A 23,571-nucleotide genomic window follows, 5' to 3' on the forward strand; every position below is an offset into this window, starting at 1 on the left:
TAATCTAATAATCTAAAAAGAAATTATATCCACTGACAAGAAGCCTTCAAGAATAACTGTCCATTGATCAGAAGCAATAAACAGTGAAGAAGTCTTCATGTCTAAAAAGGGTTAACTTTTAAATAAGCTCTCCCCCCAGTATGACAAACACTGCTTCTCAGCTTTAATTATAACCTCATTATTCACTGAAATAACACTGAAGACAAAAGAGTCCTTAATGTACAAAGACTGCTCCTAATTCACGGCCACCTGCTAAAATGATTATCAGTTTTTTTCTCGTGTGAACACACAACGGTCATAGCAAAGAAGAAATCCCATCACCGCAGGAGCGAGCTGAAGCACCTGTTCATCAGCTGAGCACCTCCTCTGAAGCAGACCGAGCCAGATCCTGCCCACTGACCCCCAGACAGGGATTACAATGTTGTGCAGGTCAGGACAGCAAGACCATCACACACCCTGCTGGTTGTGTTCCTGACACAACCAGCTCTTCTTCTGTCCGAGCTGTCACACATAGCACAAAAAATGAACTCTAATGAAAATTTAGAAAAATTGACATATTGTTGATTTGTGTGTTTCAAGTATAGCTTTACACTCTCGCTGATTACTGTTTAAAAAAAAAAGTTAATCATCGGTTTTTCAGAACGTTTATTTTCAAGCAGGGGAGAAAATTAATGGAGGCCTAAGGAAAAAGTACCATCTTAAATGAAAAGAACTGTTCATGCAAATAAAACTGGGGGGAGAGATTTGTAATTTTATGTGCACACTTGCATTTCATTTGATTAATTCATCTTTTATTTCGTTAGAGGAAATTACGTTGTAGTTTCCACATATTGATTCCACAGTACGACTGCTGTGTTTGACTCCAGGCAACAAAGTGCTTTCTCCATGAGTGAAGTTCAAGGAAAACTGTGCGTGTGCTTTGATGTGGCAAGAGATGATTTTCAAACCATTTATGTTTAGTTAAATTAATTATTTATGTCATTCAAAATTGATTAACGACAAAAAAATGGACACCGTGTTAAGCAGTATTATTGTGGTTGGTCTGAAGAAGGTTTCTTTCTAGGGTCATGAAGGATGTCCTTCCTGACTGGAAGCTGAGTGGGCATGTGGTATTCGAGGGGTCTGACTTTTAAGAGGCCTGCACAGCCAATCGTGATATCCCATAACCAAAGACCAGTCCATCCCACTAGCCGCTGCCACCTGTCCTTCGCCCTCCCTCAGGGTGCATGGAGAGGGTGATGGCCAGATGGCTCTTGAGGGCCAAGCAGCCTCCTTAGTGCAGCATCCTCCCAACCCCCAGCCTCAGAGCTCCATGCCTGGTCCCAGCTCCACCCTCTGACCCCCTCCTCCCCCATCCTCTCCCATCCATAGTCCAAACCCCTGAGCCCCAATGCTCGTCAGTGCTGCATGACTGGGCAAACACAGTCCTTCACTAAAATAAATCCCCGTCTCTGCTCCGCAGCTGCCTGGTTTGTAGGACACGTTTAGTCGGTGGCTAAGAGAGCCCTCATCTCTATTGGCAAACACTGTTCATGACATTAAGATGTTCACTATCACAAAGTGCCAGATCCTGCTCTTTCTTTACAGCTTAAATACAAATATTTAAAAGAAAAACTGTTTGTTTCAGCTAGCTGCTAAGTTTAAATAAGGTAACGAGCACTACAAGCCACGGTGATCACTAAAGATAGTGATCACTTATCTAAGTGCTACAGTCGGAGGGCAGCTAGCAAGGAGCAACTGTTATAGTCGGATAATGCCTACAATAGGATCTAAACAATCTCACAAGGCTGCTCATTTGTCATCGTGCTATCCTATCTCTCTGATATTACATTCAATTAGTTTCAGATACCAGCAGAGCAGGGCGCTTGGCATGAACAATCAATCAAACCCTGTCAATGACAAATTGTCACTCCTCTATTGCTCTCCATATCTAGGCAACAGGCCAACATAACAGTGGAGAGATGATTCAGGACCAAATCTAATGGATGTCTCTACTTGGGGTCATATTACTGCAATGGTTCTTTTTGAGAGAAAAACTGAAGTCTCGTTATTCGAATCTGTTTGATGCCAGCAACAAATGATCATTTTCAGTGGTTTTAAAAGAAAAATTGAAAAAAAATATTTAAAAAAGCACCTTATAGAGCAAACTGCCGAGATGTATCTATAAATGCTTATTTCAGAGACAGGCCCAACTGTAGAAATCTGAGTGGTAGCACAGATGTTGTAGTCCCAATGAACAGGTTGGCAGATTAGGGAGGGTACGGCTACAGTGACCTTGGGCATATGTCTACCTAAACATCCAGGGTTGGAGAAGCCATTGTAGAAAAAACTGCAAATTGTTTATTTATTCTTTTCATGGTGCTTTGGTAATCTTCAGGATAAAACTAAAACATTCACAATGAAACATAACTATTTCAGTTCATCTGGACAGAGTTTTCAGTGGGAGAAATGTTTTGTCACCCATCCAAGTGACTTCTTCAGTCTCAGCTGACTTATAAACGATCAAGGAACTGACCTCACAGCCCATTGTTCATTCAGTAGGCTAGTGTCAGTCATTGTGCAAATGTACTGTTTATAAGGTTGGGGAAACCTGCAGTCAGCTGAGACTGAAGACGTCACTTGGATGAGTGCTGAAACGTTTTTCCCACTGAAAACAGAATCAGCCTTTTGGGATTTGCTTACCTGGATGATTGAGCATGCATCAAGAACTCTTTCAGCTTCAAGTATTATCAAAAAAGTAGGCTTTCCCAGCTCATATTTTCTTCATTCATTTTGTGGGCTGAGCATGTACTACGGATGAATCTACTTCGAAACTATTTTTACTGCCCAGAGTCACACAGAGAAAACCTCAGTTTATTTAATAAAACTTTCAACTGATATCAACTCCATATCTAACCTGCTTTAGGCATGCTTACTGTAGTAGCTAAAGAAAAGTGTCAGTGAGCTACTATTCTTCACCATCTACCACTGTGAAGATGGATGGATGGATTGATAGATGTTCACCCAGCTTACTGGGATTAAAAAAAATTAACTGAAACCAAGTCTGATATACTAGTGGTATTAAATAAGAGTGCAACTATCCACCATAACAATAATAGTAAGGTCTTTATTTATACATGTGTCATGGTATGCTGCTTCCATAAACAGCTGAAACTAAACAAAACACTGTCAGCTTAACTACTATAGGGTCAGTATCCTATCAACAAGTCTCATCGAACCGTTTTAAAGCTGGAATCACTAGAGGCCGTCATCTGTGGAAAGGAAACTCGAAACGTCGCTAAACAGGCCTCTCCCACTGTGTATAAAATGTGTCCTGAGATTACAGATTAAGTCCACCCTATGAAGAACATAAACAAAAGCCATGTAGCGTTTCCCACTCCTCTGTGACTCTTAGCTAATTATGAGGCTGTTAGAGAATAACTGCAGCAGATCAACACGCGCATCCACTGTAAACACCTCATTATCCTACAGAACCCCACCCAACCGTATCAAACACTCCTTAATGAGCAGTCAGAATAGCTGGTGAAAATAAATACATAATTTCCAGCGGCTCTGATTGAGCAATTAGTGTCAGAATCCTTTTTATTCTCACGTAACTGAATCAATAAGAGATTCCATTACACAATTCTCTCTGTCACCTTCTGAATGCCCTTCATCGTCTCTCGGACTTGCTAGTGAGAGGGCGGAGGTTAAGATCTAATGTCAAACCAGTAATGAAATCTTGCCCACTTTTTTAATTAGTGTCTTTTTGACTGTCAGCTTGAGGCTGGTGCTTTCTCAGCATAATGAATCCTGATTTGCGTTCTGTCTCTGTGGATAATAGAAATGTTGGAAGCGCTGCTTTTTCACCAAACATGTAGACAGCATGGCTAAGAAAAACAGATTTAAGTCAACACTGCCTGAACCTTTACCATATGTTTGACATTTGTGTTGTAAATGTGTAATGTCTCAGAAATCAAGTGTGAGGTCAGGATATAAATCAGCCAGCAGTTCAATAACAGAGAATTCAGTGTTTCATTAGCACTCTCTCAGGAGTGAGGCTGTATGGGAGCCTGGGATATCCCACCTACCAGCAGACGCAACAGAATTGTTCATTAAAGATCAACTTCTTCTCTTTTGTTGCTCTTCAATAAATTAAGCATGCCTGTCTAGACCTCTAGTTCACAATCATTGAAATCTCTACAACCCAATTTCACGCTGGCTCCCACAACTCTGTGTTACAGAGCAGAAACAATGCATGAATATGTGCTGCAAAGTGTTGTTGTCAGAGGAAACCCAACTTTTATCAAAAATGTGGGGCAACATTTTCAGAGTTACACATTACATTCTCATGGTTATAAAATTACCTATATCTGTGTTAGAGGCAGCTTTTGACTCCCAAAAGATGTTATGTTATTTACAGTTTTAGCCGAGACCTAATGGAGAGGTTGTTGTCTGTCCAAGGATCATCAGATAAAACTTTTAATGTGACTTAATTTTATGGCAGTTTTTACTGAGTGTTGAACTTTCCGCTTCCACTTGTAGATTCTTCAGTGTTGTTAAAGCGTTAAGGATGAAACTTGCCACTACTTCAACAACAGTGGCACAGCACTGACTTCCTGTTATTCAGTATCCTTCAGTGGTATCCCAGAAAAGGAGAAATTTATTTCTATCCAGTAAAACTTGTAAGAACTAATTAACCTAATGGCTTTTGCAAAAATGCTGCTAAGTAACAGTACAATTGCAATCCTTTCTTGCAGTTGGACAATTCCTAAGACTAAAGCTCTAACTTCAAGGAGTTCATGTTCAGTGAATAGCAAGTGGCTACATAAGGACAGGTTTCTGATAGTAACAAAAAACAGTGTTTCTCTTAATAAAACATCATTGCAATTAGGGCTGCTCAATTAATCGAATTTTAATCACGATTACGATCTGGGCTTTCAACGATCATTAAAAATGACTGAGCCGATTATTAGCCCCTCCCTAATTTATCCGCGACACCTTAAAGGCCGGTCCGTGAAAATATTGTCGGGCATAAACTGGTCCGTGGCGCAAAAAAGGTTGGAGACCGCTGATTAAGAGGACCCGAGGGAAGCTCGGAAAGCTAAGCAGAAGTTATTTGGAGAGTGACTGCCGTTGGTTGAAAAGAGAGTTAAAAAAAAAAAAAAACTTCAGTGGTGTTGCACACTATTTTATATTATTTTTTTTAAAGTCATTGTTAACCCTTTAAAGCCGGTCAGAGCAGCACGCTCCATTTTGCGTAACTATTTTTAAATCCCTGTAGAACCTGAACCGTGTAAGCTAGCGCAATAATTTGTTTTGCATATGAAACCGGAGGAGTTGTACTTACATCTGATGCCATCAGCGGTTTCGTTCCACATATAGCTTTGCAAAAATTGCATAAAAAGCGCTTGCAGGAACAAAAACATAATATTCCAGAAACAGGCTTTGCCGTTCCTATCAGCTGTTCGTAACACTTCCCACAGTGAAATGATGCACATGCTGTTTTCTTTGCAAATTTGCATCATAGGATTGTTTTTTGTTTTTCCTGCAGTATATAAAAATTGCTGTATCTCCAAAATAAAACTATGAAGACACTCAAAATAAATTTCCTGTTGTTGTAAACTATTTTTTGCAACTTTATTGTATTTAAAGTTTTGAGGGATAAGCCTCTTAAATTTCTCCAAGTAGAAATATATGTAAACAAAACAAAAGCGATTTTCAATTTTTTTTGTAGTTTATTGCACTTTTTTGCAATTTATGTAATTACTATGGACTTAATGCATACATATTATTAAAATATGGGCTATAACAGTTGTATTGATGTATAGCAACTTGAAATGCTCCCACAAATGGCACTACAGCATGTAAAAAAAAATAATATAAGCTCTGGTGGACTTGGTTCTATAGTAGGTCTTAAAGGGTTAAATAAATATCGTCAAATAATCGTGATCTCAATTTCAGTGAAAATAATCGTGATTATCATTTTTGCCATAATCGAGCAGCCCTAATTGCAATACAATAAAATGCATCCATGATTCTCTAGTACTTCCCGTGTACGTCCATGATTGCTACTCAGTGAACATTAATATATGAAGCAGGGGACATGTGACATAGTACATCTACAAAGAGAACAAAATCCAATTACCTCCTACTGGGGAGAGTATCACATATAGGATCTTGAACCCACACAGCCTAGGTAATTGCCAGGGGACATTGAATCTCTGCATGAAAGCCTGAGGTAATTCTCTCACAGTGGGTAGCTGTGTGTCAACGTTACTACATCAGTGCTTTCAGTTTATGTATGTTGCTTGATGTCCATTAAGAGGGAAGGTGAATATTAGCCCAGTGTAGCGCAACCTTTCTCTTTAGGGATGGCCAAGCGTCTGGCCTGCTCTGTTTTCCTATTGATGATGCCGTCACGTTTGCAGCTGGCTTCTAATGAACTAGACGTGTCGCTGCTGAGAACTCACTGAGCATGCAAAGGGCAACAAAAAAAAAAAAAAAATCCCTTTATGAATGATATCAGGGTTAGTTACCATAGCAGCAATGAAGCAGATGGAAAAATCCAGATAAGATTTTTTTATAACCCCCCCCCCACTGCCTGGACATCTTCCTCTTCTTTTTATACTGCTTTGTATCAGAGATGTAATGAGGGGAGATAACCTCTAAGGGGCAAGACTTTTTATAACCTTATTTTTGGGGCAAAGTCAGCAACAACTTTTTAGGTTTTATGACTGGTGCATCGATATATACAGTTTCTCTGTCCTGAGGATTATTGAGTTAAATCTATTTGTTATATTTACAGGGTATGTCAATATAAAGTTATATACTTACAATGTTTACAATTGCTCAATGTGTGCCTCTCTGGACACACGGGGTATTTCAATACAATCGCCAAACTCGTCATATACTTTTGCGAGCTTGTCTGAAGTCAATGCAGCCACTGCTGTTGTTATGCTACCTGCGAATCCCCTCTCTCTAAGTACATGTTTCATGTGATACACCTTGCTTCCATAAGGACCTTGCACTGCTCGCCTGATTTGTGACAAAATGGCAGTGAATGGCCAAAGACAGCGGACGCACGGCGGTCTAGAAGCTCCCTCTCAGACCCCTTTAATCACAATATGCAGAAAGGTTCTTATGGATTTTTGGCTTCAAGGTCCTCGTGTTGCTCGGTGTGTCACTTAGCATCCAGCGAGATACTCGGTAGCCTGGGAAACTGGAAAACAGCAGCTGGGACTTTGGTTGGATCAATTAATATTCATGTTCTACATATTCCCATGTGTCTAATTTAACACACCTGATCAAATTAATAATTTATGGGGTGACAAGAGGACATGGGATAAACAGGAAAGGAAACGGACCTCCTTCTTAAACCTAAACCCTGGTGCACCTATGGCAGGAATCTGACAGATCTGTACATAATTTGAAATCAAAACCTCAACAGCTGTCCATTTCTCAGCTGCTCTGGATGGTTGCTGCAATATGCTGGAACACAGACACAATCCCCAACCTGGAGAATTTGGGGTGCCCCTGTCTCATCTCTTAGCTATAAACACATTGTGCTGAGCGTGAGATACATACTCTGAACCATAAGTCAGTCGAGTCCCTGCCCATTGCAGCAGAGCAGGAGAAATTCACTCTGCCTCCCATCCTTAAATGAAGACTAATGCACTCTAAATCAGACATCTATTTAGGTCTGTCACCTGGTGCCTGTTCCAATCTGTCAGACCCGTGCAGTATCCCAGGCAAATGAGAATATCAACTCATCTCTATCTCCAAACAAAAGGAGGGTTTTTTATGTCCTACAGAGGACAATGTAATCATCTAAAACTCAAACCCTTACCAGCTTACGACAGCGCTACATCAACATCATGCAGAAAATGCGGAGCGAAGCTGAAACAGGGAAAATTGAGTCGTGGTATTAAGTGCTCTATCAATCTCAGCGCAGCAGACTGCTGAAGTAACTCACAACCACAAACCAAGGAAGAGGCCTCAAAGAGGAACCCACAGACTCCTTGACGCTTTCACTGATTGTTAGCTTTCAATCAATCACGCTTTGCTTCCCTTGCCTCCACAGTTTGTTTCCTCAAGAGGGTCAGGCAGACCTCTGAATCTCCTCCATGACAAAATGAATACTTTTTTGCTCATGCATTGAACCAAACATTTTTACTAAAGGAGATAGCAACAGGTTTGTTTCCCTCATTGACGTCTCATGCATCACCCTGCCAAAAGTCAACTGTTAAAGCATGGCTTCACTGTAAGCTTGCGTACCCTCACACAGCCTTGTTGTACAGTAAAGCCAACAGAATCCCACACAAGTAGATACACACTCACCCTTTTCTGGTCCTCCAATCCATGCAGCACAGGCTTCCTCCTCTGGTGCTGTTGTGGGCTAGCCTCTGCTCCTGCCTCCATCTTTCCATAAGTAACTGAGTACTCACTCGGGCTCTCCCACAGCTAAATATCCCACCTTTTTTAACACGGAATGAAGGGAAATACCTGCTCAGAGTATTTCAGTCCCCGTCCCACTTAATTTCCACTTATGGTTCATGAATGTCTCTTTAAAGAAAAAAAAAGAACAATTGTCCTTCTTATCAGCTTTGCTTCATTATAAAGATGACACCGAGTCTCTGAGTGGATCCAACCTCGGCCACATGCTCCGTCTCAGTCATAATGTTTCTTGATGGTTTCTCTTTGAGGTTCCAGATCCCAAGGGGCTGACCTGAAGTGAGCATCAGGGCTGAGATGGGGAACTGGAAACAACCAGGAGGAACCCCTCTTCTAAAAACATCACAGCAGCAAGAGACCTTTGCTCTTGAAGAAGGCTGTGATCCTCGTGGTTTTCTCTGCTGCTATTATAACAAACCACAAAAATGTCGGCAGATTTCAGTTTCTTTGCAGCAAAAGGAGTCCACCCCCAAAAAAAGAACATCCAGAAAAATCTGATGTGGAGGAGCTGGTGTCACTCACAGCTCCGCGGTCACGTGTGGCACCTTGCAGTAAACAAGAGAAGAAGAAAACGGAGAAGACCGTGGTGACAAACTCATGTTTCAGCATCTTTACACACACGACCAAATTGCAGCCATACATGGGCTAACTATGATAACGACTAAATGATTTCGGAATCATTTAGTTTCCTGCTGACTGCTCAGCGATCACACGCTACAACCCATAATCTGAGTACGTTTCACGGCGCACAAACTAAAAGCCCACACCTGCTCCAGGTGTGGGCTTTTTAACCCTAAGAAAACAAAAGAAAAAACTTAATAAAACACAATTTGGCAACTTTCTAACGGTCTTTTAAACATGCTGTATACTTTCTGGACTTCTCTACACACAAAGCTGCTAACGCTACACTTTGACAACAGATACACGTTAACTCGAGAGTTAAAACAAACTGAACAAATTGCTTGCGAAGGTTTGAGCTACTGCAGCATCCCTGCAGGATAATCTGGGAGAGCTCACAGGCTGCCTGACACACCGGCTGCTGCTCTGAGCTGGTAGCAGTTGGCTGCTTTAAATAAACGAGAAGAAGAAATTCAATGAAAGAACTGAATTTGGTGTAAGATTGGAGCTCACCGCGCTCTCCTCTGTTTTCTTTGCCTTCCCCATGGAGAATGGTACCTGTCTCGTGCGCAGCGCGGTCCGCTCCTCTGGCTGAAAGCGGAGCAGCCCGCTGCCTCATTCACGTGCCGTCGGAAATGTTAATACTTGCGTGGGATGGATAGCAAAATGTCCGTGAAGGTTCTCAGTCATCCTGGACATCTAAGGAACTCAGAACTGAAGAAGCTTCTCGGATGAGAGGTGAAACGTCTTCAAGCAACTTAAAGAAGTCCAGACGCTTTTCTTTTCAAGCTCTTTAGACTAGCAAAATTGCTAGAATACTCGAAAATTAGATCTCCTCGTAGGCTATATTATTTGCAACCAAAATAGTTTTGTCTTAAAATGAGAGCTCATAATACGTTTACAATGATGAAAATGACTTTCAAGTGCCTCTGTATTAGAGTTAGCCTCTGTTTTACACATTCGTGTCTGTGATGTAAAACTTACATATTATTATTATTATTGATAATAATAATAATAATTATTATTATTATTATTATTATTATTATCATAGGCCCGCAGTTTTGAGGATGGCATTTTAAGTCTGTCGTTACAGATGCTGCGATACTGCGATCAAACAGTTGGGTTTTCTTTTCTTTTTCTTTCTTTTTTTTGTCAAAACGGTTCTTTTACTGTGTTTAACTAGCGGACATGGATGCCATCATTTACGACGAGCACCTGAAGGCAGCATTAAGGTCCCGCTCGCTCTCTCAGCCTTGGCATTACGTCACGCGGTGGTTCAAGCTCCGATGTTTTCTCTCAACATCCTTGAAGGCGGCCGTAGGTTTCCATGGTTACTCTCGCTAGGTAGTGCTTGGTTGCCACCTAATGGGGAATTAGAGACATGCAAGCGCTAATAACTGGTAATTGTACTTTTTAGTCTACATTCCTATAGGTGAACTTATTAGAAAGTCAGACTTTATTGATCCACACTGGAAAATTCAGATACCAGTCATTAAATTTAGACTCACTTTTATTAGTTGGAACATCAAAGTAATATAAAGAATTCCAGTATATTACACATTCTTCAGAAATGAATACTATAGAATAAGATTTTAAGTGTTTTTGTTGTTTGTTTGTTTTTACCTTTGTACTTTTACTTAAGCAAATGACCTAACACTAAATAAATAAAATCAGATTTTTTCAGTTTATTTTTTATTTACTTTTTAAGGATGTGTATAACCTGTTCTTACAAGCCTGGAACTGATTATTGGTAGGCTGGTGAGTGTTTCTGATGATCCACTGGGTCATTACACAGCTGCTTATGAAATCTGCTTAACTATGGGGAGGAACTTTGGACTTCACACACCATCCCCTCAAAGAGCCATTGTAGTTCATCAGTGTTACTTGGTAAATTGACTGGTTCTTATATAGGACATTTCTATTCTATCTGAGCACTCAAAGTACTTTGCACAACTTGCCTCATTCACCCATCCATGCAAGCACACATTCATACTGTGATGGTTGCATTGTAGAACAACTTGGGGTTAATATGTTGCCCAATGATATTTGGGATGCTAAAAAAAATTTAAAAAATGTTTGCGTGCAAACAGTGATCAAACCACTAACCTTACAATTAGTAGGTGACCTGCTCTACCACCTGAGCTACAGCCACTGCAGCTGTGTCGACTGAACAGTACACTTCACAGGATCTCGAGTGGGTTAAATTTAGACTCCGCTATTTAAAACCTGAAATTCTTCTTTTCCAGAGACTCCGTTTTTGATTGACAGTGTGTTTTGATGATTCATTGTCTTGTTGAAACAGAAATGGTCTGTTATGCTTCAGGTCCAGGACTGTAAAATTTCCTTATACAATTTGAATTTACTGTTCTCTCGGTGACTGAAAGCCACGATATTCTCTCCACAAATGCACAGCTATATATTTTTTAAATATGTTGTGCTATATGTTTGTAAACTGGATCTTTTGCAGAAGTCTTTGGCATTTCCTTTTTCCACTCGACACAAATATGGATTATGTGCTATAAGTTAAGCCAAATTGTGCTTGTGTATAACTGCAACAGATCAAGACCAGGTCATGTTTTATCAGCTGGTCTTGTTTTAGGCCTAGAAAGCCTAAGCAGCTTATCAAAAAATTAACCAATAACATGGGACTTGCATTAATTGATAGCCTAGATTTGTGGTGAACGTTCCCATCTAATTTATGTGTGATAAATTTTTCTGGTTATGCTGACATGTTCCTGGCAAGTTGCAAAATAAGCCAGTAATCAAATCATGTAAATTCAGGTTTACAACAAACCACACAAAGCTTTTAAACAAGCAGCTATATTAATTTGGTTATTTGCTGTATAATGTGGTTATAATGTGGTTATCGTGTGCATCCATGCACGTAATGATTAACAGCTGTGTGCTAGACTGAAGATCCGGGTTTTAATTTTCAGGAAAATCTCTCATGGCAACTGAAATAACAGGAACTGTTTGAACCTGTGCTTCTGCTCAGAAAACTCTAAAAGATCTGGAGTTTTTTTTTTTTTTTTGTATTTTTCCTATATTATTGTTGCAATGCATGTGGCAATTCCACTAAAACAAACAAAAAATATTTGCAGCGCCAACTAACAGATGTCATGTTTTGTGTCCATCTTACCAAAGGTCCCTGCGGCCAAATATTGCACTAACACCCTGTTTGAGTTCATGCCGGGCTCACATGATCCATATTCATAAAGACACAGCCTTCATTTACACAAAACTTTAAGGCAGGAAGTTTTCTCCCGTCTTGTTGTAGTAGGCATAGTATTTTTTGGTGTTTTAGTGTTTTGGTGCTGCAAAAAGTTGTCTGTATTGATTTAATGCTGCTTACTACAAAGTAGTGGGTGAAGGCACATTTAGGGACTCAAAGTGAAATGTTAGTCAGGCGACAACTGCAGAGTTTAGTGCGGTACAGCTATACAGCAGCCTGATCCCAGGACAGCTTCTATCCCATTTTTTTCTTTAAGGATTATCCTCAGAAACATGAGGCTCATTCTGATGCGATGGCCATCAGTTTTTAATTGTTTTATCTGTGTTCATGTTTTTCCTGATTAGAAAAAACAAAAACAAAAAACGGTTAAAGGTGCCGTAGCAGCATCAGAGTCTTAATTACAATTGAGAGTAAGGCACAGACACAGTCTTCCATAAAAAAGTTTCAACAATAGCTTTAGCATACTGACTTATCTGAAAGTTCCTAAAGCATAATTTGTTGGATTCCATTTGCACACGTGTAGAGTCAAGACCATCCCTTTTATTATTATATTGCCACCTGGACTGAAATTATGTCACCAGCTAAGATTTATATGCTTATGATGACCAGCTGGGAAAACTCTATTATCATGACACTGGCTATTAATGTCTGTGTGTAATATAGATCATCTTTTAAAGGGAAGATAAAATACTCTACTTATTCACTATAACCCACATGGGTAGTTTGAACATTATTTGTGTAAAACGTTACACTTAAAGAAGTTTAACATGTTTAATTGTTTTTTTGTTTTGTAGGTTTTACTTGTTGGCCGCCTCATAGCTTGTTCTTGTGAATGTCTACATGGGAACCAAAAGTGTGAATAGTATTGTAAATGGCCTGTATTTGTAAAGCGCTTTTCTAGTCCCTAAGGACCCCAAAGCACTTTACTCAATCAGTCACCCACCCATTCACACACATATTCACACACTGGTGATGGCAAGCTACATTGTAGCCACAGCCACCCTGGGGCGCACTGACAGAGGCGAGGCTGCCGAACACTGGCGCCACCGGGCCCTCTGGTGGTCAGAGGGCCCGGTGGCGTATAGTATAGCAAGTTGACAGAAAATATTACTTTTGACACTTATCTGGTGTGCATGCTAATGGGTAGGAGAACCAATTTATACCTTAAGTGAACATTTTGACTGCAAGATTGTTTCTTACCTGTGTTTTCTTACAAGGGTGTTCCAACAAAAAGAGTCCCCAGACTTCCTGATTGCCTCTTCAAGGTGCCAGGTAGCACCAAGTAATTTAAAAGGGGATTAGACAGTCATATTGGTTTTTGTTTTATTTATTATATTTTTTATTTTATTTTAGATCATAAGTATCTAGGCCAGTAGTTATTGTGATCTATACAGTGTTGATCCCACATTGATATCAGTAAGTTATATTATCAGATAAGTTGTGTGTTTTGTTTATTATTTTAATGGTATGGCTTGGGGGTTAATTACCAGTATAGTCTATGAAAGACTGCCAGTTAACATCAGAGGCTGTTACTGGAACCATGTCCCACCACTCGGCGACATTGTTTTAGTTTGTGTTTGTCAGTGCTGGTGGTGAAACCTGGTTGGCTTGTACCTCATCTCTGCCCCAAGCCTTTAACTGAAAATTTCTCATGGTGAGCATTGGATAAGGACTATAATATATTTGTTTTGACTCTAAATGTGGCTAAAAAGGAGACCTTTCATATACTAGATGGTGATATGACCTTTAAAAGTATACCCAAAATGCACTCTGTGAAATTTTCGCTATCATCATAATTATTAATCTGGGGGAGTTCCTACTGTTAAAACGATGACAAATCCCATGCAGATGCATGGTGCTGAACAATGGTGACAGAAAACATCATGCTGACCAGAAATTATATTTAGGCTTTAGACTGTGACTATGTTAATGGGTGTCAAATTGATTTGGTTGTTGTCATTTCAATTCAAATCAATTCAGTTTTATTTATATAGCGCTAAATCACAACAACAGTCATCTTAAGATGTTTTCTACTGTAAGATAAAGACTAAACAGCAGAGTTAACAGAGTTTAAATTAGTTTTGAGCCCTTAAATGTTCTCCTATGCCTCACCTGTATCCTTCAACACAACCTGAACTCTCTTAGGCAAGCGTTCCTGAAATGTCCTTAAGCAGTTTTCGGTAATAGTGCTCCAGTTTTGTTGAAGGACATTCAAAGCTCTTCTTTGTGCTACCAGTCTGTTTGGGATCACTGACATTCTGACTCATTCACTTGGATACTTTCCAGATTTTAGGATTATTGTGTAGTGAATCAAAATCTGAATGCAATTTTCTGTGTTCATAATAAAAGGATAAGCGGAAGCGAATAGATGGATGGTGTTCATGTCATCAGTTTTGACAAGATCCCAACACCACTGGCTGAAATGCAACCCTAAACCATGAAAGAGCCTCCACTATGTTTTACAGATGGCTGTGGACACCCACTTTTGTAACTCTAAAAGTCGTCACTGATAGTCTGTCCAGTTCTTGTGTAATTTGGCATACCTCAGCCTTTTTTTTTTTCTTGTTTCATTATTTCTCTTGACTTATTGACAGAAACCTTTACAGTGAGAACATTTCTGAGTCTTGGGTCTCAGTCACTGATTTTTATTCCTTTTTCTACAGATGATGTGTTTACTTGGCTGCTACTAGTAGCAAAGTGCATTTAAAACTGGTTCTTTGCTAAGTTTTCTGCTTTGTGTAGACACAACACTGGGTCACCCCCTGTGTTAAGTGAATTTTTTATCCTTGAGTAGATCATTATTGAGTACCCCAAAAAACAGAAAAACACGTTCCCCTGAGAATGATTGCATACAAAACCTGGACTGAAAATGAAGGAAATGTTTGTATTTTAACTTCCTTTTAAAATGGAACTTCCTGCTCGGAAGGTGAAAGGTTACGTGACGCTACAGATGATTTGGGCCCGCCTTTCTCCCCGCCAAGAGGTATGGGGCGGGTGTGACGTGAGCGCGCATACTCGTACTGGGCGGGCCAAATGTTGCCGGTCACCGACACAACTGGGCAAACTTTTCATAACTGTAGTAACGTTGACCAAAAGGCCACTGCTTACTGGCAGAGGAAGAGAGAAAGCTGAGGCGCGCAAACTTTGCAGTAATTTTGTATGATTTTTGACGTTTCTATCGCCTCTGTGCACGCGGAGAAGCGCAGTCCCATAATAAAGTCCTTATTGGCGCTCGGACCAGACTGCCTGGACTCCATAACATACTACTGCGAAGATGTCAAGTTTCCTTTGAGAGAGACACATTTCGTGGATTTAGGTGAGTCTGTTTATGTACTTCTCTAAGGTTTGGGAGCTTTATTAAAGCACACACGAGATCTAGACGGCTGGAAAGTAAATGTTGGTGGATTTTTTTTCCACTGGCACTGTACGTAGATGTGTTGATTTGCTAACAACTTATAGCCTAAACTTTGGTCCTTATTGTTTCTTGAAAGCCAGTTGGGCTTGGTTGAAATGTTTCTTGTTTATCCGGTTTTACTGTTTCTTATCGGACGGTGGGCACTCGTAGCTGGCGTACGTGACGCCCACCCTTAACCGTAGGACGTTTTTCCACCGGAAAGCAGACTCGGCATAAAAATAAAGTATCGTTCCTCATGGTGGAACTTAGTAATTATTAACTGTTTGCCAAAAACGTGTTAAAGGTTAAAGCGAGCCGTCACTGTTGCTTTAGGCACGTTCCGCGCCAAGGATTTCAAAAAACTGTTTACCTGCGCGGGACACTATTAACTTCCTCTCCGCTGCCTCGCGCCTCGTTCTCATTGGCTGCTTCTGATAAAAAGGGCGGTACCGCCCTGCCGTTGGGGCTGCGATTCGGTGGAATGTACGTCAGTTACCGCCAATATTAATCATGTTTTGATCAGTTTTAAAAGATTTCTTTGACAAAAATTACCAGGAAGAAAAGTCATGGTGTTTGTTAAACTGACACCGTGAACATTATTAAACTCATAATTGTTTGCACTGCCGGTTCCCCGGCAAATATATTTACCCCCAAAAGAGGTAAGATATTCTCTAAAAATGTATATATACATAAGTAAGATTTATAAATATAATAACGAAGAAATCTGGTTTGCAGGTTTAATTTTTTATGGCTATTTAAGTGAATTGCCTTTGTATATGATTTTTCTTAAAGTATTTGATTGTTTTGAACTATACCGTTAACATAGGTAACGTAATACCTAGATAACTATAGCTCATATGATCCTTATTGAACTGTTATGCTAACTTGGAAACTGACCCAGAAGTCTCATTCAAAGCTCAATAAGTACAGCATAATATGGCCACGTTTAGATAAAATTTATTCGTATTTTTTTATTCTTACATTTCAGTATTAACCAGAGAAGAAATATGAGGCTTGCATCTTAATATGTCTTCTCCTTTTCTCACCAGGATGGTGGTTTTGTTGCACCCCAGGTATTGGTAAAAACAACAAAAACGCCAAAGACATTAACTGGTTCGTGTGGTGTCTTAGTGGACAACCAGATCACGATGGGTCCCCTCACCACACCTAAAAAAGGGAGGGAAGTTGGTTCAGTTGATCCCTGGACACCGACCTCCAACCTCAAAATGCTCATCAGCGCTGCTAGTCCTGAGATCAGAAACCGAGAAAAGGAGCTCTGTATGGACAACGATGGGCGGGATAGTCTTGAATCTACACAGGTACAAATAAAATACTAGAGCTGATGTCACAGGCATCTTCTGGTATGTTGAGATGGTAAAAAAGCTGTTCTTGTCTGTTGTCTTTTTTTTACAGGAGCCTGAAAATGGAGAAGAGTCAGAGAAAATGATTAGCAGAAAAGAGAAGAGTCTGGGGCTTCTGTGTCACAAGTTCCTTGCACGTTATCCAGATTACCCAAACCCAGCCCTCAACAATGACATCTGCCTGGATGATGTGGCCACTGAGCTCAGTATGTCTATTAAGCTCATAGATTGTAGCTAATGATTGCTTAACTTACTTTGTTTAGCAATAGCTCTTATGATACATCATATCTGAGTTGACTTGTTCTGCTTTAGGCAAAAAAACACACACAAAAACACCATGATCGTAACTTATTCTGGTTTGTTTCATTTTCTCCTCCAATGAGTTACTTTTACCTAATGAGTTAAGAAATTTTATTTTTTCTCCTACGCTCACAGATGTGGAGCGCCGACGCATTTATGACATCATGAACGTGCTGGAGAGTCTTCACATGGTGAGCCGCTCTGCAAAGAACCGCTACACCTGGCACGGCCGAACCAAATTGGCTGAGACTCTGGCCATTCTGAAGCAGGTGGGCGAGGAACACCGGTACAGCCAGCAGATGCAGCAGATCCGCCAGCGCCTTGTGGAAAAGGAGTTTGACTTTGACGGGGAGGAGAAGGAGAACGAGGTGGCGGTGGTGGACTTGGAGAACGGAGAACACGGACAGAAAGAGCTCTTCTTTGTGGAGCTGCCAGGAGTGGAGTTCAAAGCAGGTGGAGAAGATTTTGTTTTTATATAAACAATAAAATTGTCGTTTTGAATTTTGTGAGATGATACACAAATACTAATACAAAATGAAACAGTTAGGTTCAAACACAAACCTTTGTGTTTATTGTCCTATGTCTTGTCCAGCCTCTGTCAACAGTAGGAAAGACAAATCTCTGCGTGTGATGAGCCAAAAGTTTGTCATGCTCTTTTTGGTGTCTAATCCTCGTGTGGTCAGTCTGGACGTGGCTGCAAAGATCCTGATTGGAGAGGACCAGGCAGCAGATCAAGACAAGAACAAGTTCAAGAGTGAGTACAGAGCCTCATCCAAATAAGGTGTAGTGTAAGGATGTCAAACTCATTTTACTTTGTGGGGCATGTACAGCTCACTTTAATCCTAGGTGGGCCAGACCGGTGAAACTTGTTTTTCTGATGGTGTGAAAACATTTATTGACACACATTTCTGAGATGTTTTGAGATGTCCTTTAATTATATGACAAAAACAAAAATAATTGGCAAAATTTCTTCTTCTTTTTTTGTTTGTTTGTTTTGTTTAATGTGAACACAAATTTCTACAGTAGATTTTGAAAATAATAATAACTTTCTGTCATTTAACGGTGTATTATTACTTATTTACTTGGTGTAGTATGAATTCTGATAGGGAGTTCTTTTGTCAGTAGAGCGAGATAAGAGAGAATGAAAAGCTGTAAAATGTATGACTTAAAAGTCTAAAATGTAAAAGTCGAAAGTGTTACAAACATCTCCAGTTGGGCAAGATTGGAGTCTTGGGCTGGTCCTTATGTTTGACACCCCTGGTATAAGGTTAATCGAGACTGCGTCGTGGCATACATGTGAACAATGCATGAACTCTATGACAGTTATGATTGAGGTGGGGGTAAAGGCATCTTATGAAGTTTTAAATGTTGATTATGTGTATTTCCTGTTTTGTGTCTTCACTAGTCGATATTAACGCTGTTTGGTTGTGTGTTTGCAGCCAAAGTGCGGCGGCTGTACGACATAGCTAATGTGCTACGAAGCCTGAAGCTCATTGAGAAAGTTCACGTGGCAGAAGAAAGGGGGAGGAAACCGGCGTTCGAATGGGTCGGCCTTGATGATTTCCCACAAGTCATAGGTATCACCAGAACTCCCTGAAAATTTGGCCCTCAGTTATAAGGTGTAGTCGTAGCGTTTGTGTTTTCTTAGCACTTAACTCTTCCTCTAGACTCGGAGAACACCTCAACCGCATGCCCACCCAAGAAGAAAGGCGTACTTGAACCACGTGCGTCTGCCGACAACTGTGCCAAAAATCTCTTCTCGTCACCGGGGACCAAACGCAGCTTCACTCGCCACCCGTCCCTCATAAAGCTCGCCAAGAGCATTCAGGATGATCGACGCAAGATCAACTCGGCCCCCAGCAGTCCTGTCAAGAGTAAGCAGAAAAGACATTTCTTCATTTAAAAAAAAGTTCCTTCTCCAGCAAATTATTATGAATGATGCAATGAAGCTTCTTAATTTTCTTTTCTTTCTTTTTTTTAAATTTACTCTTCTGTCTTCAGGTGATTCCTCAGTGAACAGTGACTTCCCAAACAAAATGGCCCAGCTTGCTGCTATTTGTAAGATTGAACTCGACCAGGAGTCAGTGTAAGTTTAGTTCCATTTAGTCTGTCACTCATCCTAAGCTAAATCTTCAGTAATAACTCTGTACGTTTTACCTTATTTGGCTTTTGACCCACAGAGATTGCTTGCACGTGCACAAACTTACCTCATTATATTAAACATTTTGTCATGTTTCAATGTGAGCATCCACTTTTAAAAAGAACATAAAACATTTAAATGATTGTCCTGCTTGTGTTGCAGGACTGGAGATGTAGGCCTAAAGCCTGCTGCTGCAGAGGCAAACACAGGTTACGTGTTACAGCTTCCCACTCCTACTTCAGTGGAACCATCTCGTATACCGTTACAACCTCCAACTCAGGAGCAGGCAGTCAATACTACTGCCAACCCGATCCCACATGCCCTGCTGGCAGCACAGCCATCAGGGTCTGTTTCCTACATCCCCGCGCAGTGTTCGCCCCTGATCCCTGTACTGTTACCTCAGCAGCGAGGGAGTGGGCCCTACGCCGTGTATTTGAACCCTTCTTCGCTCAGGTCAAACCCTCTGGCCAGGCCGCAGCCAACTAGCCTGGCAGTGCGCTCTATGACTTTTGAAGATAAGACTGGGCAGAGCCCAAATGGCCAGTCGGCAGCTAAGAGCCACACAGCTGCCGATGCAAGTCCCTCGGGGGTCAAAAGGCTGCGTTCAGAGTTGGCATCCGAGGGCAGCCCCTCTAAAGCTAAGAGGTCTGACCCCACCTTTAAGGTGAGAAAACTTAAATGTGCCATTTATGTAATAATCTGGTAATAACCAACACAGAACTATGTAACTGTATCACCCCGCACTGTTCATTTCTCAGCGCCTGTCTTTGTTCACCTCCTAGGACACCTCGCCAAAGCTCTGTGAGATCCTGCAGGCCCGCCTAAAGGCCCGTCGTGTCGGTCAGCTCACCAGTCGGCCCTCGCCTCGCGCCCTCCACCTGGACCCAGAGTTTGTCAACACCCCCGGCGGGGCTGTAGCCAATCAGACATTAGAGCAGAGTTTGGAACTCCTACTGGACAGAGAAGAGAAGGTGGCAAATTCTGACAGCGAGGCGGGATTAACACCGGTCAGGGCTGTTCCCCTCACACCCAGACAGCTTCATGCTGAGGTAGAAGTGCTAAAAGAACTTCAAGGATCAGAGGATGATCTGTTAGTAGGTGTTCATTTGTTGATTTTCTTTTGTTCTACTCTACCTATCCAGACTTTAATCCCAGCTGGATACTTGATCCCAATCTCCCAGCAGTCCCTCATCAGCTACAAGGAAGTTCAAAGTTCAGGAGCAGAAAGCAACAAGATCTCACCTCCCAACATCTACCAAACACCAACTGCAGGTAAATATTTTATTAAATGTGCTGCTCGAGCTCTGACTGTACATAGATTTTATACTTAAACTGTCAAGAAAATGTTAGGTCTCCAGTTATCATTGTGTGCAGCACAGTAAAGATTGCATAAACAACATCCAAACAACAGAACTGACTTTTACTCTGTCTACAGGCTCCAGACCTGCCCCAGCCCAGGAGATTACGCCCACCAACCTTCGGCTTCAAAGACCCGCTAACGCAGCCTCTCCACAGGCCACCCAGCAAGCCCACCGCCTCAACAGTCCCAGTCCTGCCATCTTAAACTTCACCCTGCAGAACCTCGGTCTGATCTCCAGCTCCAGCCCAGGAAGTGCATTTGCTACACCTCAGACTCCAGAGCGTGCCAACACCCTGACCAGTCCATTGCCGAGCCCCCTGACTCTGCAGCAGAGGGCCATGGTTTTCATCAAACCTCTGTCCCCTGTGCACATTCAGCAGACTGTATCCCCACATCAAGTGGCCCTGATCGGTGTACAGCAGGTATAAACAAACAGCGTGGGCCTCTAAACCAGACTTAATCTGTTCTGCTTTCAGACTTCATGGCACACATGGATTTACATGCATGTCATCAGTTTTCTTGGCGGTGTTTTTGAGTTAGTTTCAGTTGTCTCACTGATTTAACAGTTTGAGAGAGGTGCTTCTGATTGTCTGATTAGACCTGAAACAAGTGTTTTATTATTGAGGTGATAGGATTTAGTGTTCATATAAGATCAATGAAATGAATATACTAATTTGGTTGAGAAATATTAGTCTAACTAATTATTGTCTGTTTTCTAGCCCCTGATGGCCACCCCTAAAGGGAGCGGGGTCCCCCAGCACAGCTTCTTTCACACACCGGTCTCCCTTTCGCCTCTGGCTGCTGTAGTAAACACTGCCGGACAATCATCCACCAAAACTGTACACATCCCTCAAAGAAAGCTGGACGTTACCACTGATGAGTCCTGAGGGCCCTGAAGGATCTTAGAGTACATATTTGTGTGTGTGGGTGTTGTTTATGTTGTGGGTGGATGGGTGTTTTTTTTTTCTCCCCCTTTTTAACCTGTTTAGCATTTACACAGTATTCATTACCTCTGAAAACATTTCACAGCAGCTTCACTGCCTTCATTCTTATGACAGCCAGCTCTAAAAAAAGCAGGTTTATCCCGATATTCATCAACACTACCGTCGTGCTCATTGTGATGCTTATGTGGTCTGTTTCACAGGAATAGAATGGCATGGGGAGAAATGTAAGAATAAGATATTTTTTATTTGTTTGTTTTGGGGTTTTTTTGTTTGCTTTGTTTTTCCATTTCTGCTAATATGGATATTTTTATTCCTTTTTTCAGTTTGTCAGTACTAGTAAAATGACATCAGCACTCGAGTAAAATCTAGCAAGATCACTTTTGCACATACGGCATGTACATGTTAACTGTTACCCCTTGAATGGAATTGCTGAGAACCTGTGAATATTTGTAAGACATCCTAAGACAAATGAGAAATTGTGAGATTAATTTATAAGAAAATTACACTTGTATCTGATGTCCTGCTAAATTTAAAAATGCTTAATAAATTTTAAATATGTATTTTGTAAAAAAGAAAAGAAAAAAATGCATCCTTTGTCGCCGTCGTCGCCAACTTATGAACAGATCGCATTTACATTCCCTCTCTAAATCCCTTCATCCCCAGTTGTTTGTGGCAGATGGCTGCCCCATCCTGAGCCTGGTTCTGCTGGAGGTCAAAAGTTTTTCCTTCCCACTGGTGCCAGTGGCACAGGTGGGTCTAAAACTATTTTTAAAACTGGGAAACGGCACTAGCACATTATTTCTGGGTCTTGAGCATCTGCTTTCATAGTTTGAAGGATCCACTGCAGAGTTCTGACCTTTATCCTAAGATGAAACCTTTATATCGTAATAGGAACGGTCTGTCCTGGGATTATGAGGCCCCCACCCATAAGACACAAGGGGCTCACAGAAGAGTTTAAGTATTAAAATGATTTCAAAGAAATAGTTAGCAGATGTGCAGATTTTGGATAGATACATTAGCTGGCTCTGTATTACTATCGTCAAAAAAACCAGTGAGGGTACTGTCCCCCCATAGGCTTCCAGTACATGGTCTTGATTGCTCAATCTTGAAGCTCTACTCTTTACTCTGCACTTTGTTTTTGTTTTCTTTAATTTGTCACCAGAGCTTCTGAAGTTAAATTTTATTAAACAGAATGCATTAACATAAAAATGTTAAATTAATTAAGCTACTTTACGTGGATCTGTTGTGGACAGATTCATATTGATTTTGTTTACTGGCTATTCTATTCTGTTCAATTTCATATGTCCATTTGCTACTTGTTCATGAGATATTTTTAGGCTCTTATCTCTTGATGGCCTAGCAGCTGACTGGAGACAGTCCTGAAAGCCTTCTCTCTTGAGCTTAAGTATGAAGTATCACTTCAGTAGAATAAGTAAAGAGATCTGACGTGATTCAAACGTCTGTGACAAGCTGTGTTTACTTTCCCTTGTAGGAAGCTTAGGACCAATCTTTAACATTTGTTCTGCAATTCATTTCAATTCAGTTATATTTATATAGCACCAGTTCACAGTAACAGTCACCTCATGGCAATTTATATTGTATGGTGAAGATCCTAAATATTAGAATGAAACGTCCAACAATTGCATGACACCCCACGACCCTACAACTAGATGTGAAGATCACCAGGTCACTACCGCAGCTCAGCCATGTGTTCACCATCAGTGGTGCAACCAATAGTTATATTTAAATACACCGTTCATGCATATAATCCTGTAATGCTTCTCTGCTG

The 23,571-nt window shown here is 40.9% G+C and overlaps 2 protein-coding genes across 6 annotated transcripts in view; one reads left to right on the plus strand and one right to left on the minus strand.

Moving 5' to 3' along the window:
- The window catches only part of nav2a (neuron navigator 2a), a 214,332-nt gene extending 204,700 nt beyond the window's left edge, over positions 1-9,632 (minus strand). For both annotated transcript variants that reach the window (XM_086294411.1, XM_086294410.1), the window contains exons 1-2: positions 9,565-9,632; positions 8,320-8,978 (exon numbers count right to left, since the gene is read on the minus strand). In XM_086294411.1, the coding sequence (XP_086150537.1) occupies positions 8,320-8,400 (81 nt within the window). In that variant the 5' untranslated portion in view covers positions 8,401-8,978; positions 9,565-9,632. The remainder of the gene's footprint in view (positions 1-8,319; positions 8,979-9,564) is intronic.
- Positions 9,633-15,307: 5,675 nt separating this feature from the next.
- e2f8 (E2F transcription factor 8) lies at positions 15,308-22,366 on the plus strand. Of its 4 annotated transcripts, none has more exons than XM_086294417.1 (13): positions 16,147-16,336; positions 16,727-16,996; positions 17,091-17,244; positions 17,474-17,529; positions 17,605-17,791; positions 17,931-18,092; positions 18,778-18,915; positions 19,006-19,212; positions 19,340-19,424; positions 19,641-20,142; positions 20,261-20,750; positions 20,914-21,260; positions 21,558-22,366. In XM_086294417.1, exons 2-13 carry the CDS (start codon positions 16,826-16,828, stop codon positions 21,723-21,725), a joined length of 2,667 nt encoding a protein of 888 aa, XP_086150543.1. In that variant the 5' UTR covers positions 16,147-16,336; positions 16,727-16,825; the 3' UTR covers positions 21,726-22,366. The 4 variants fall into 4 exon arrangements, with proteins under 4 accessions (XP_086150542.1, XP_086150543.1, XP_086150544.1 ...); XM_086294418.1 differs by having other exon boundaries at positions 17,474-17,791; positions 20,261-20,527; positions 20,621-20,750; positions 21,558-22,346; XM_086294416.1 differs by lacking the exon at positions 16,147-16,336 and adding an exon at positions 15,308-15,599 and having other exon boundaries at positions 17,474-17,791; positions 21,558-22,362.
- Positions 22,367-23,571: the final 1,205 nt, after the last annotated feature.

This window comes from Aulonocara sp. 'chitande type north' Nkhata Bay, linkage group LG1, assembly GCF_057382095.1.
Source record: "Aulonocara sp. 'chitande type north' Nkhata Bay isolate Kocher_YH1m ecotype deep benthic linkage group LG1, A_spYH_male_GT1.1, whole genome shotgun sequence".
Classification (NCBI taxonomy): domain Eukaryota; kingdom Metazoa; phylum Chordata; class Actinopteri; order Cichliformes; family Cichlidae; genus Aulonocara; species Aulonocara sp. 'chitande type north' Nkhata Bay.

Coding starts and splice junctions, on each gene's coding strand:
- e2f8 (XM_086294416.1), top strand. CDS start 16,826: ATGGGTCCCCTCACCACACCTAAAAAAGGGAGGGAAGTTGGTTCAGTT. Junction 17,792..17,930: donor AGGAGTGGAGTTCAAAGCAG/GTGGAGAAGATT, acceptor TGTCTTGTCCAG/CCTCTGTCAACAGTAGGAAA. Junction 18,093..18,777: donor AGACAAGAACAAGTTCAAGA/GTGAGTACAGAG, acceptor GTGTGTTTGCAG/CCAAAGTGCGGCGGCTGTAC.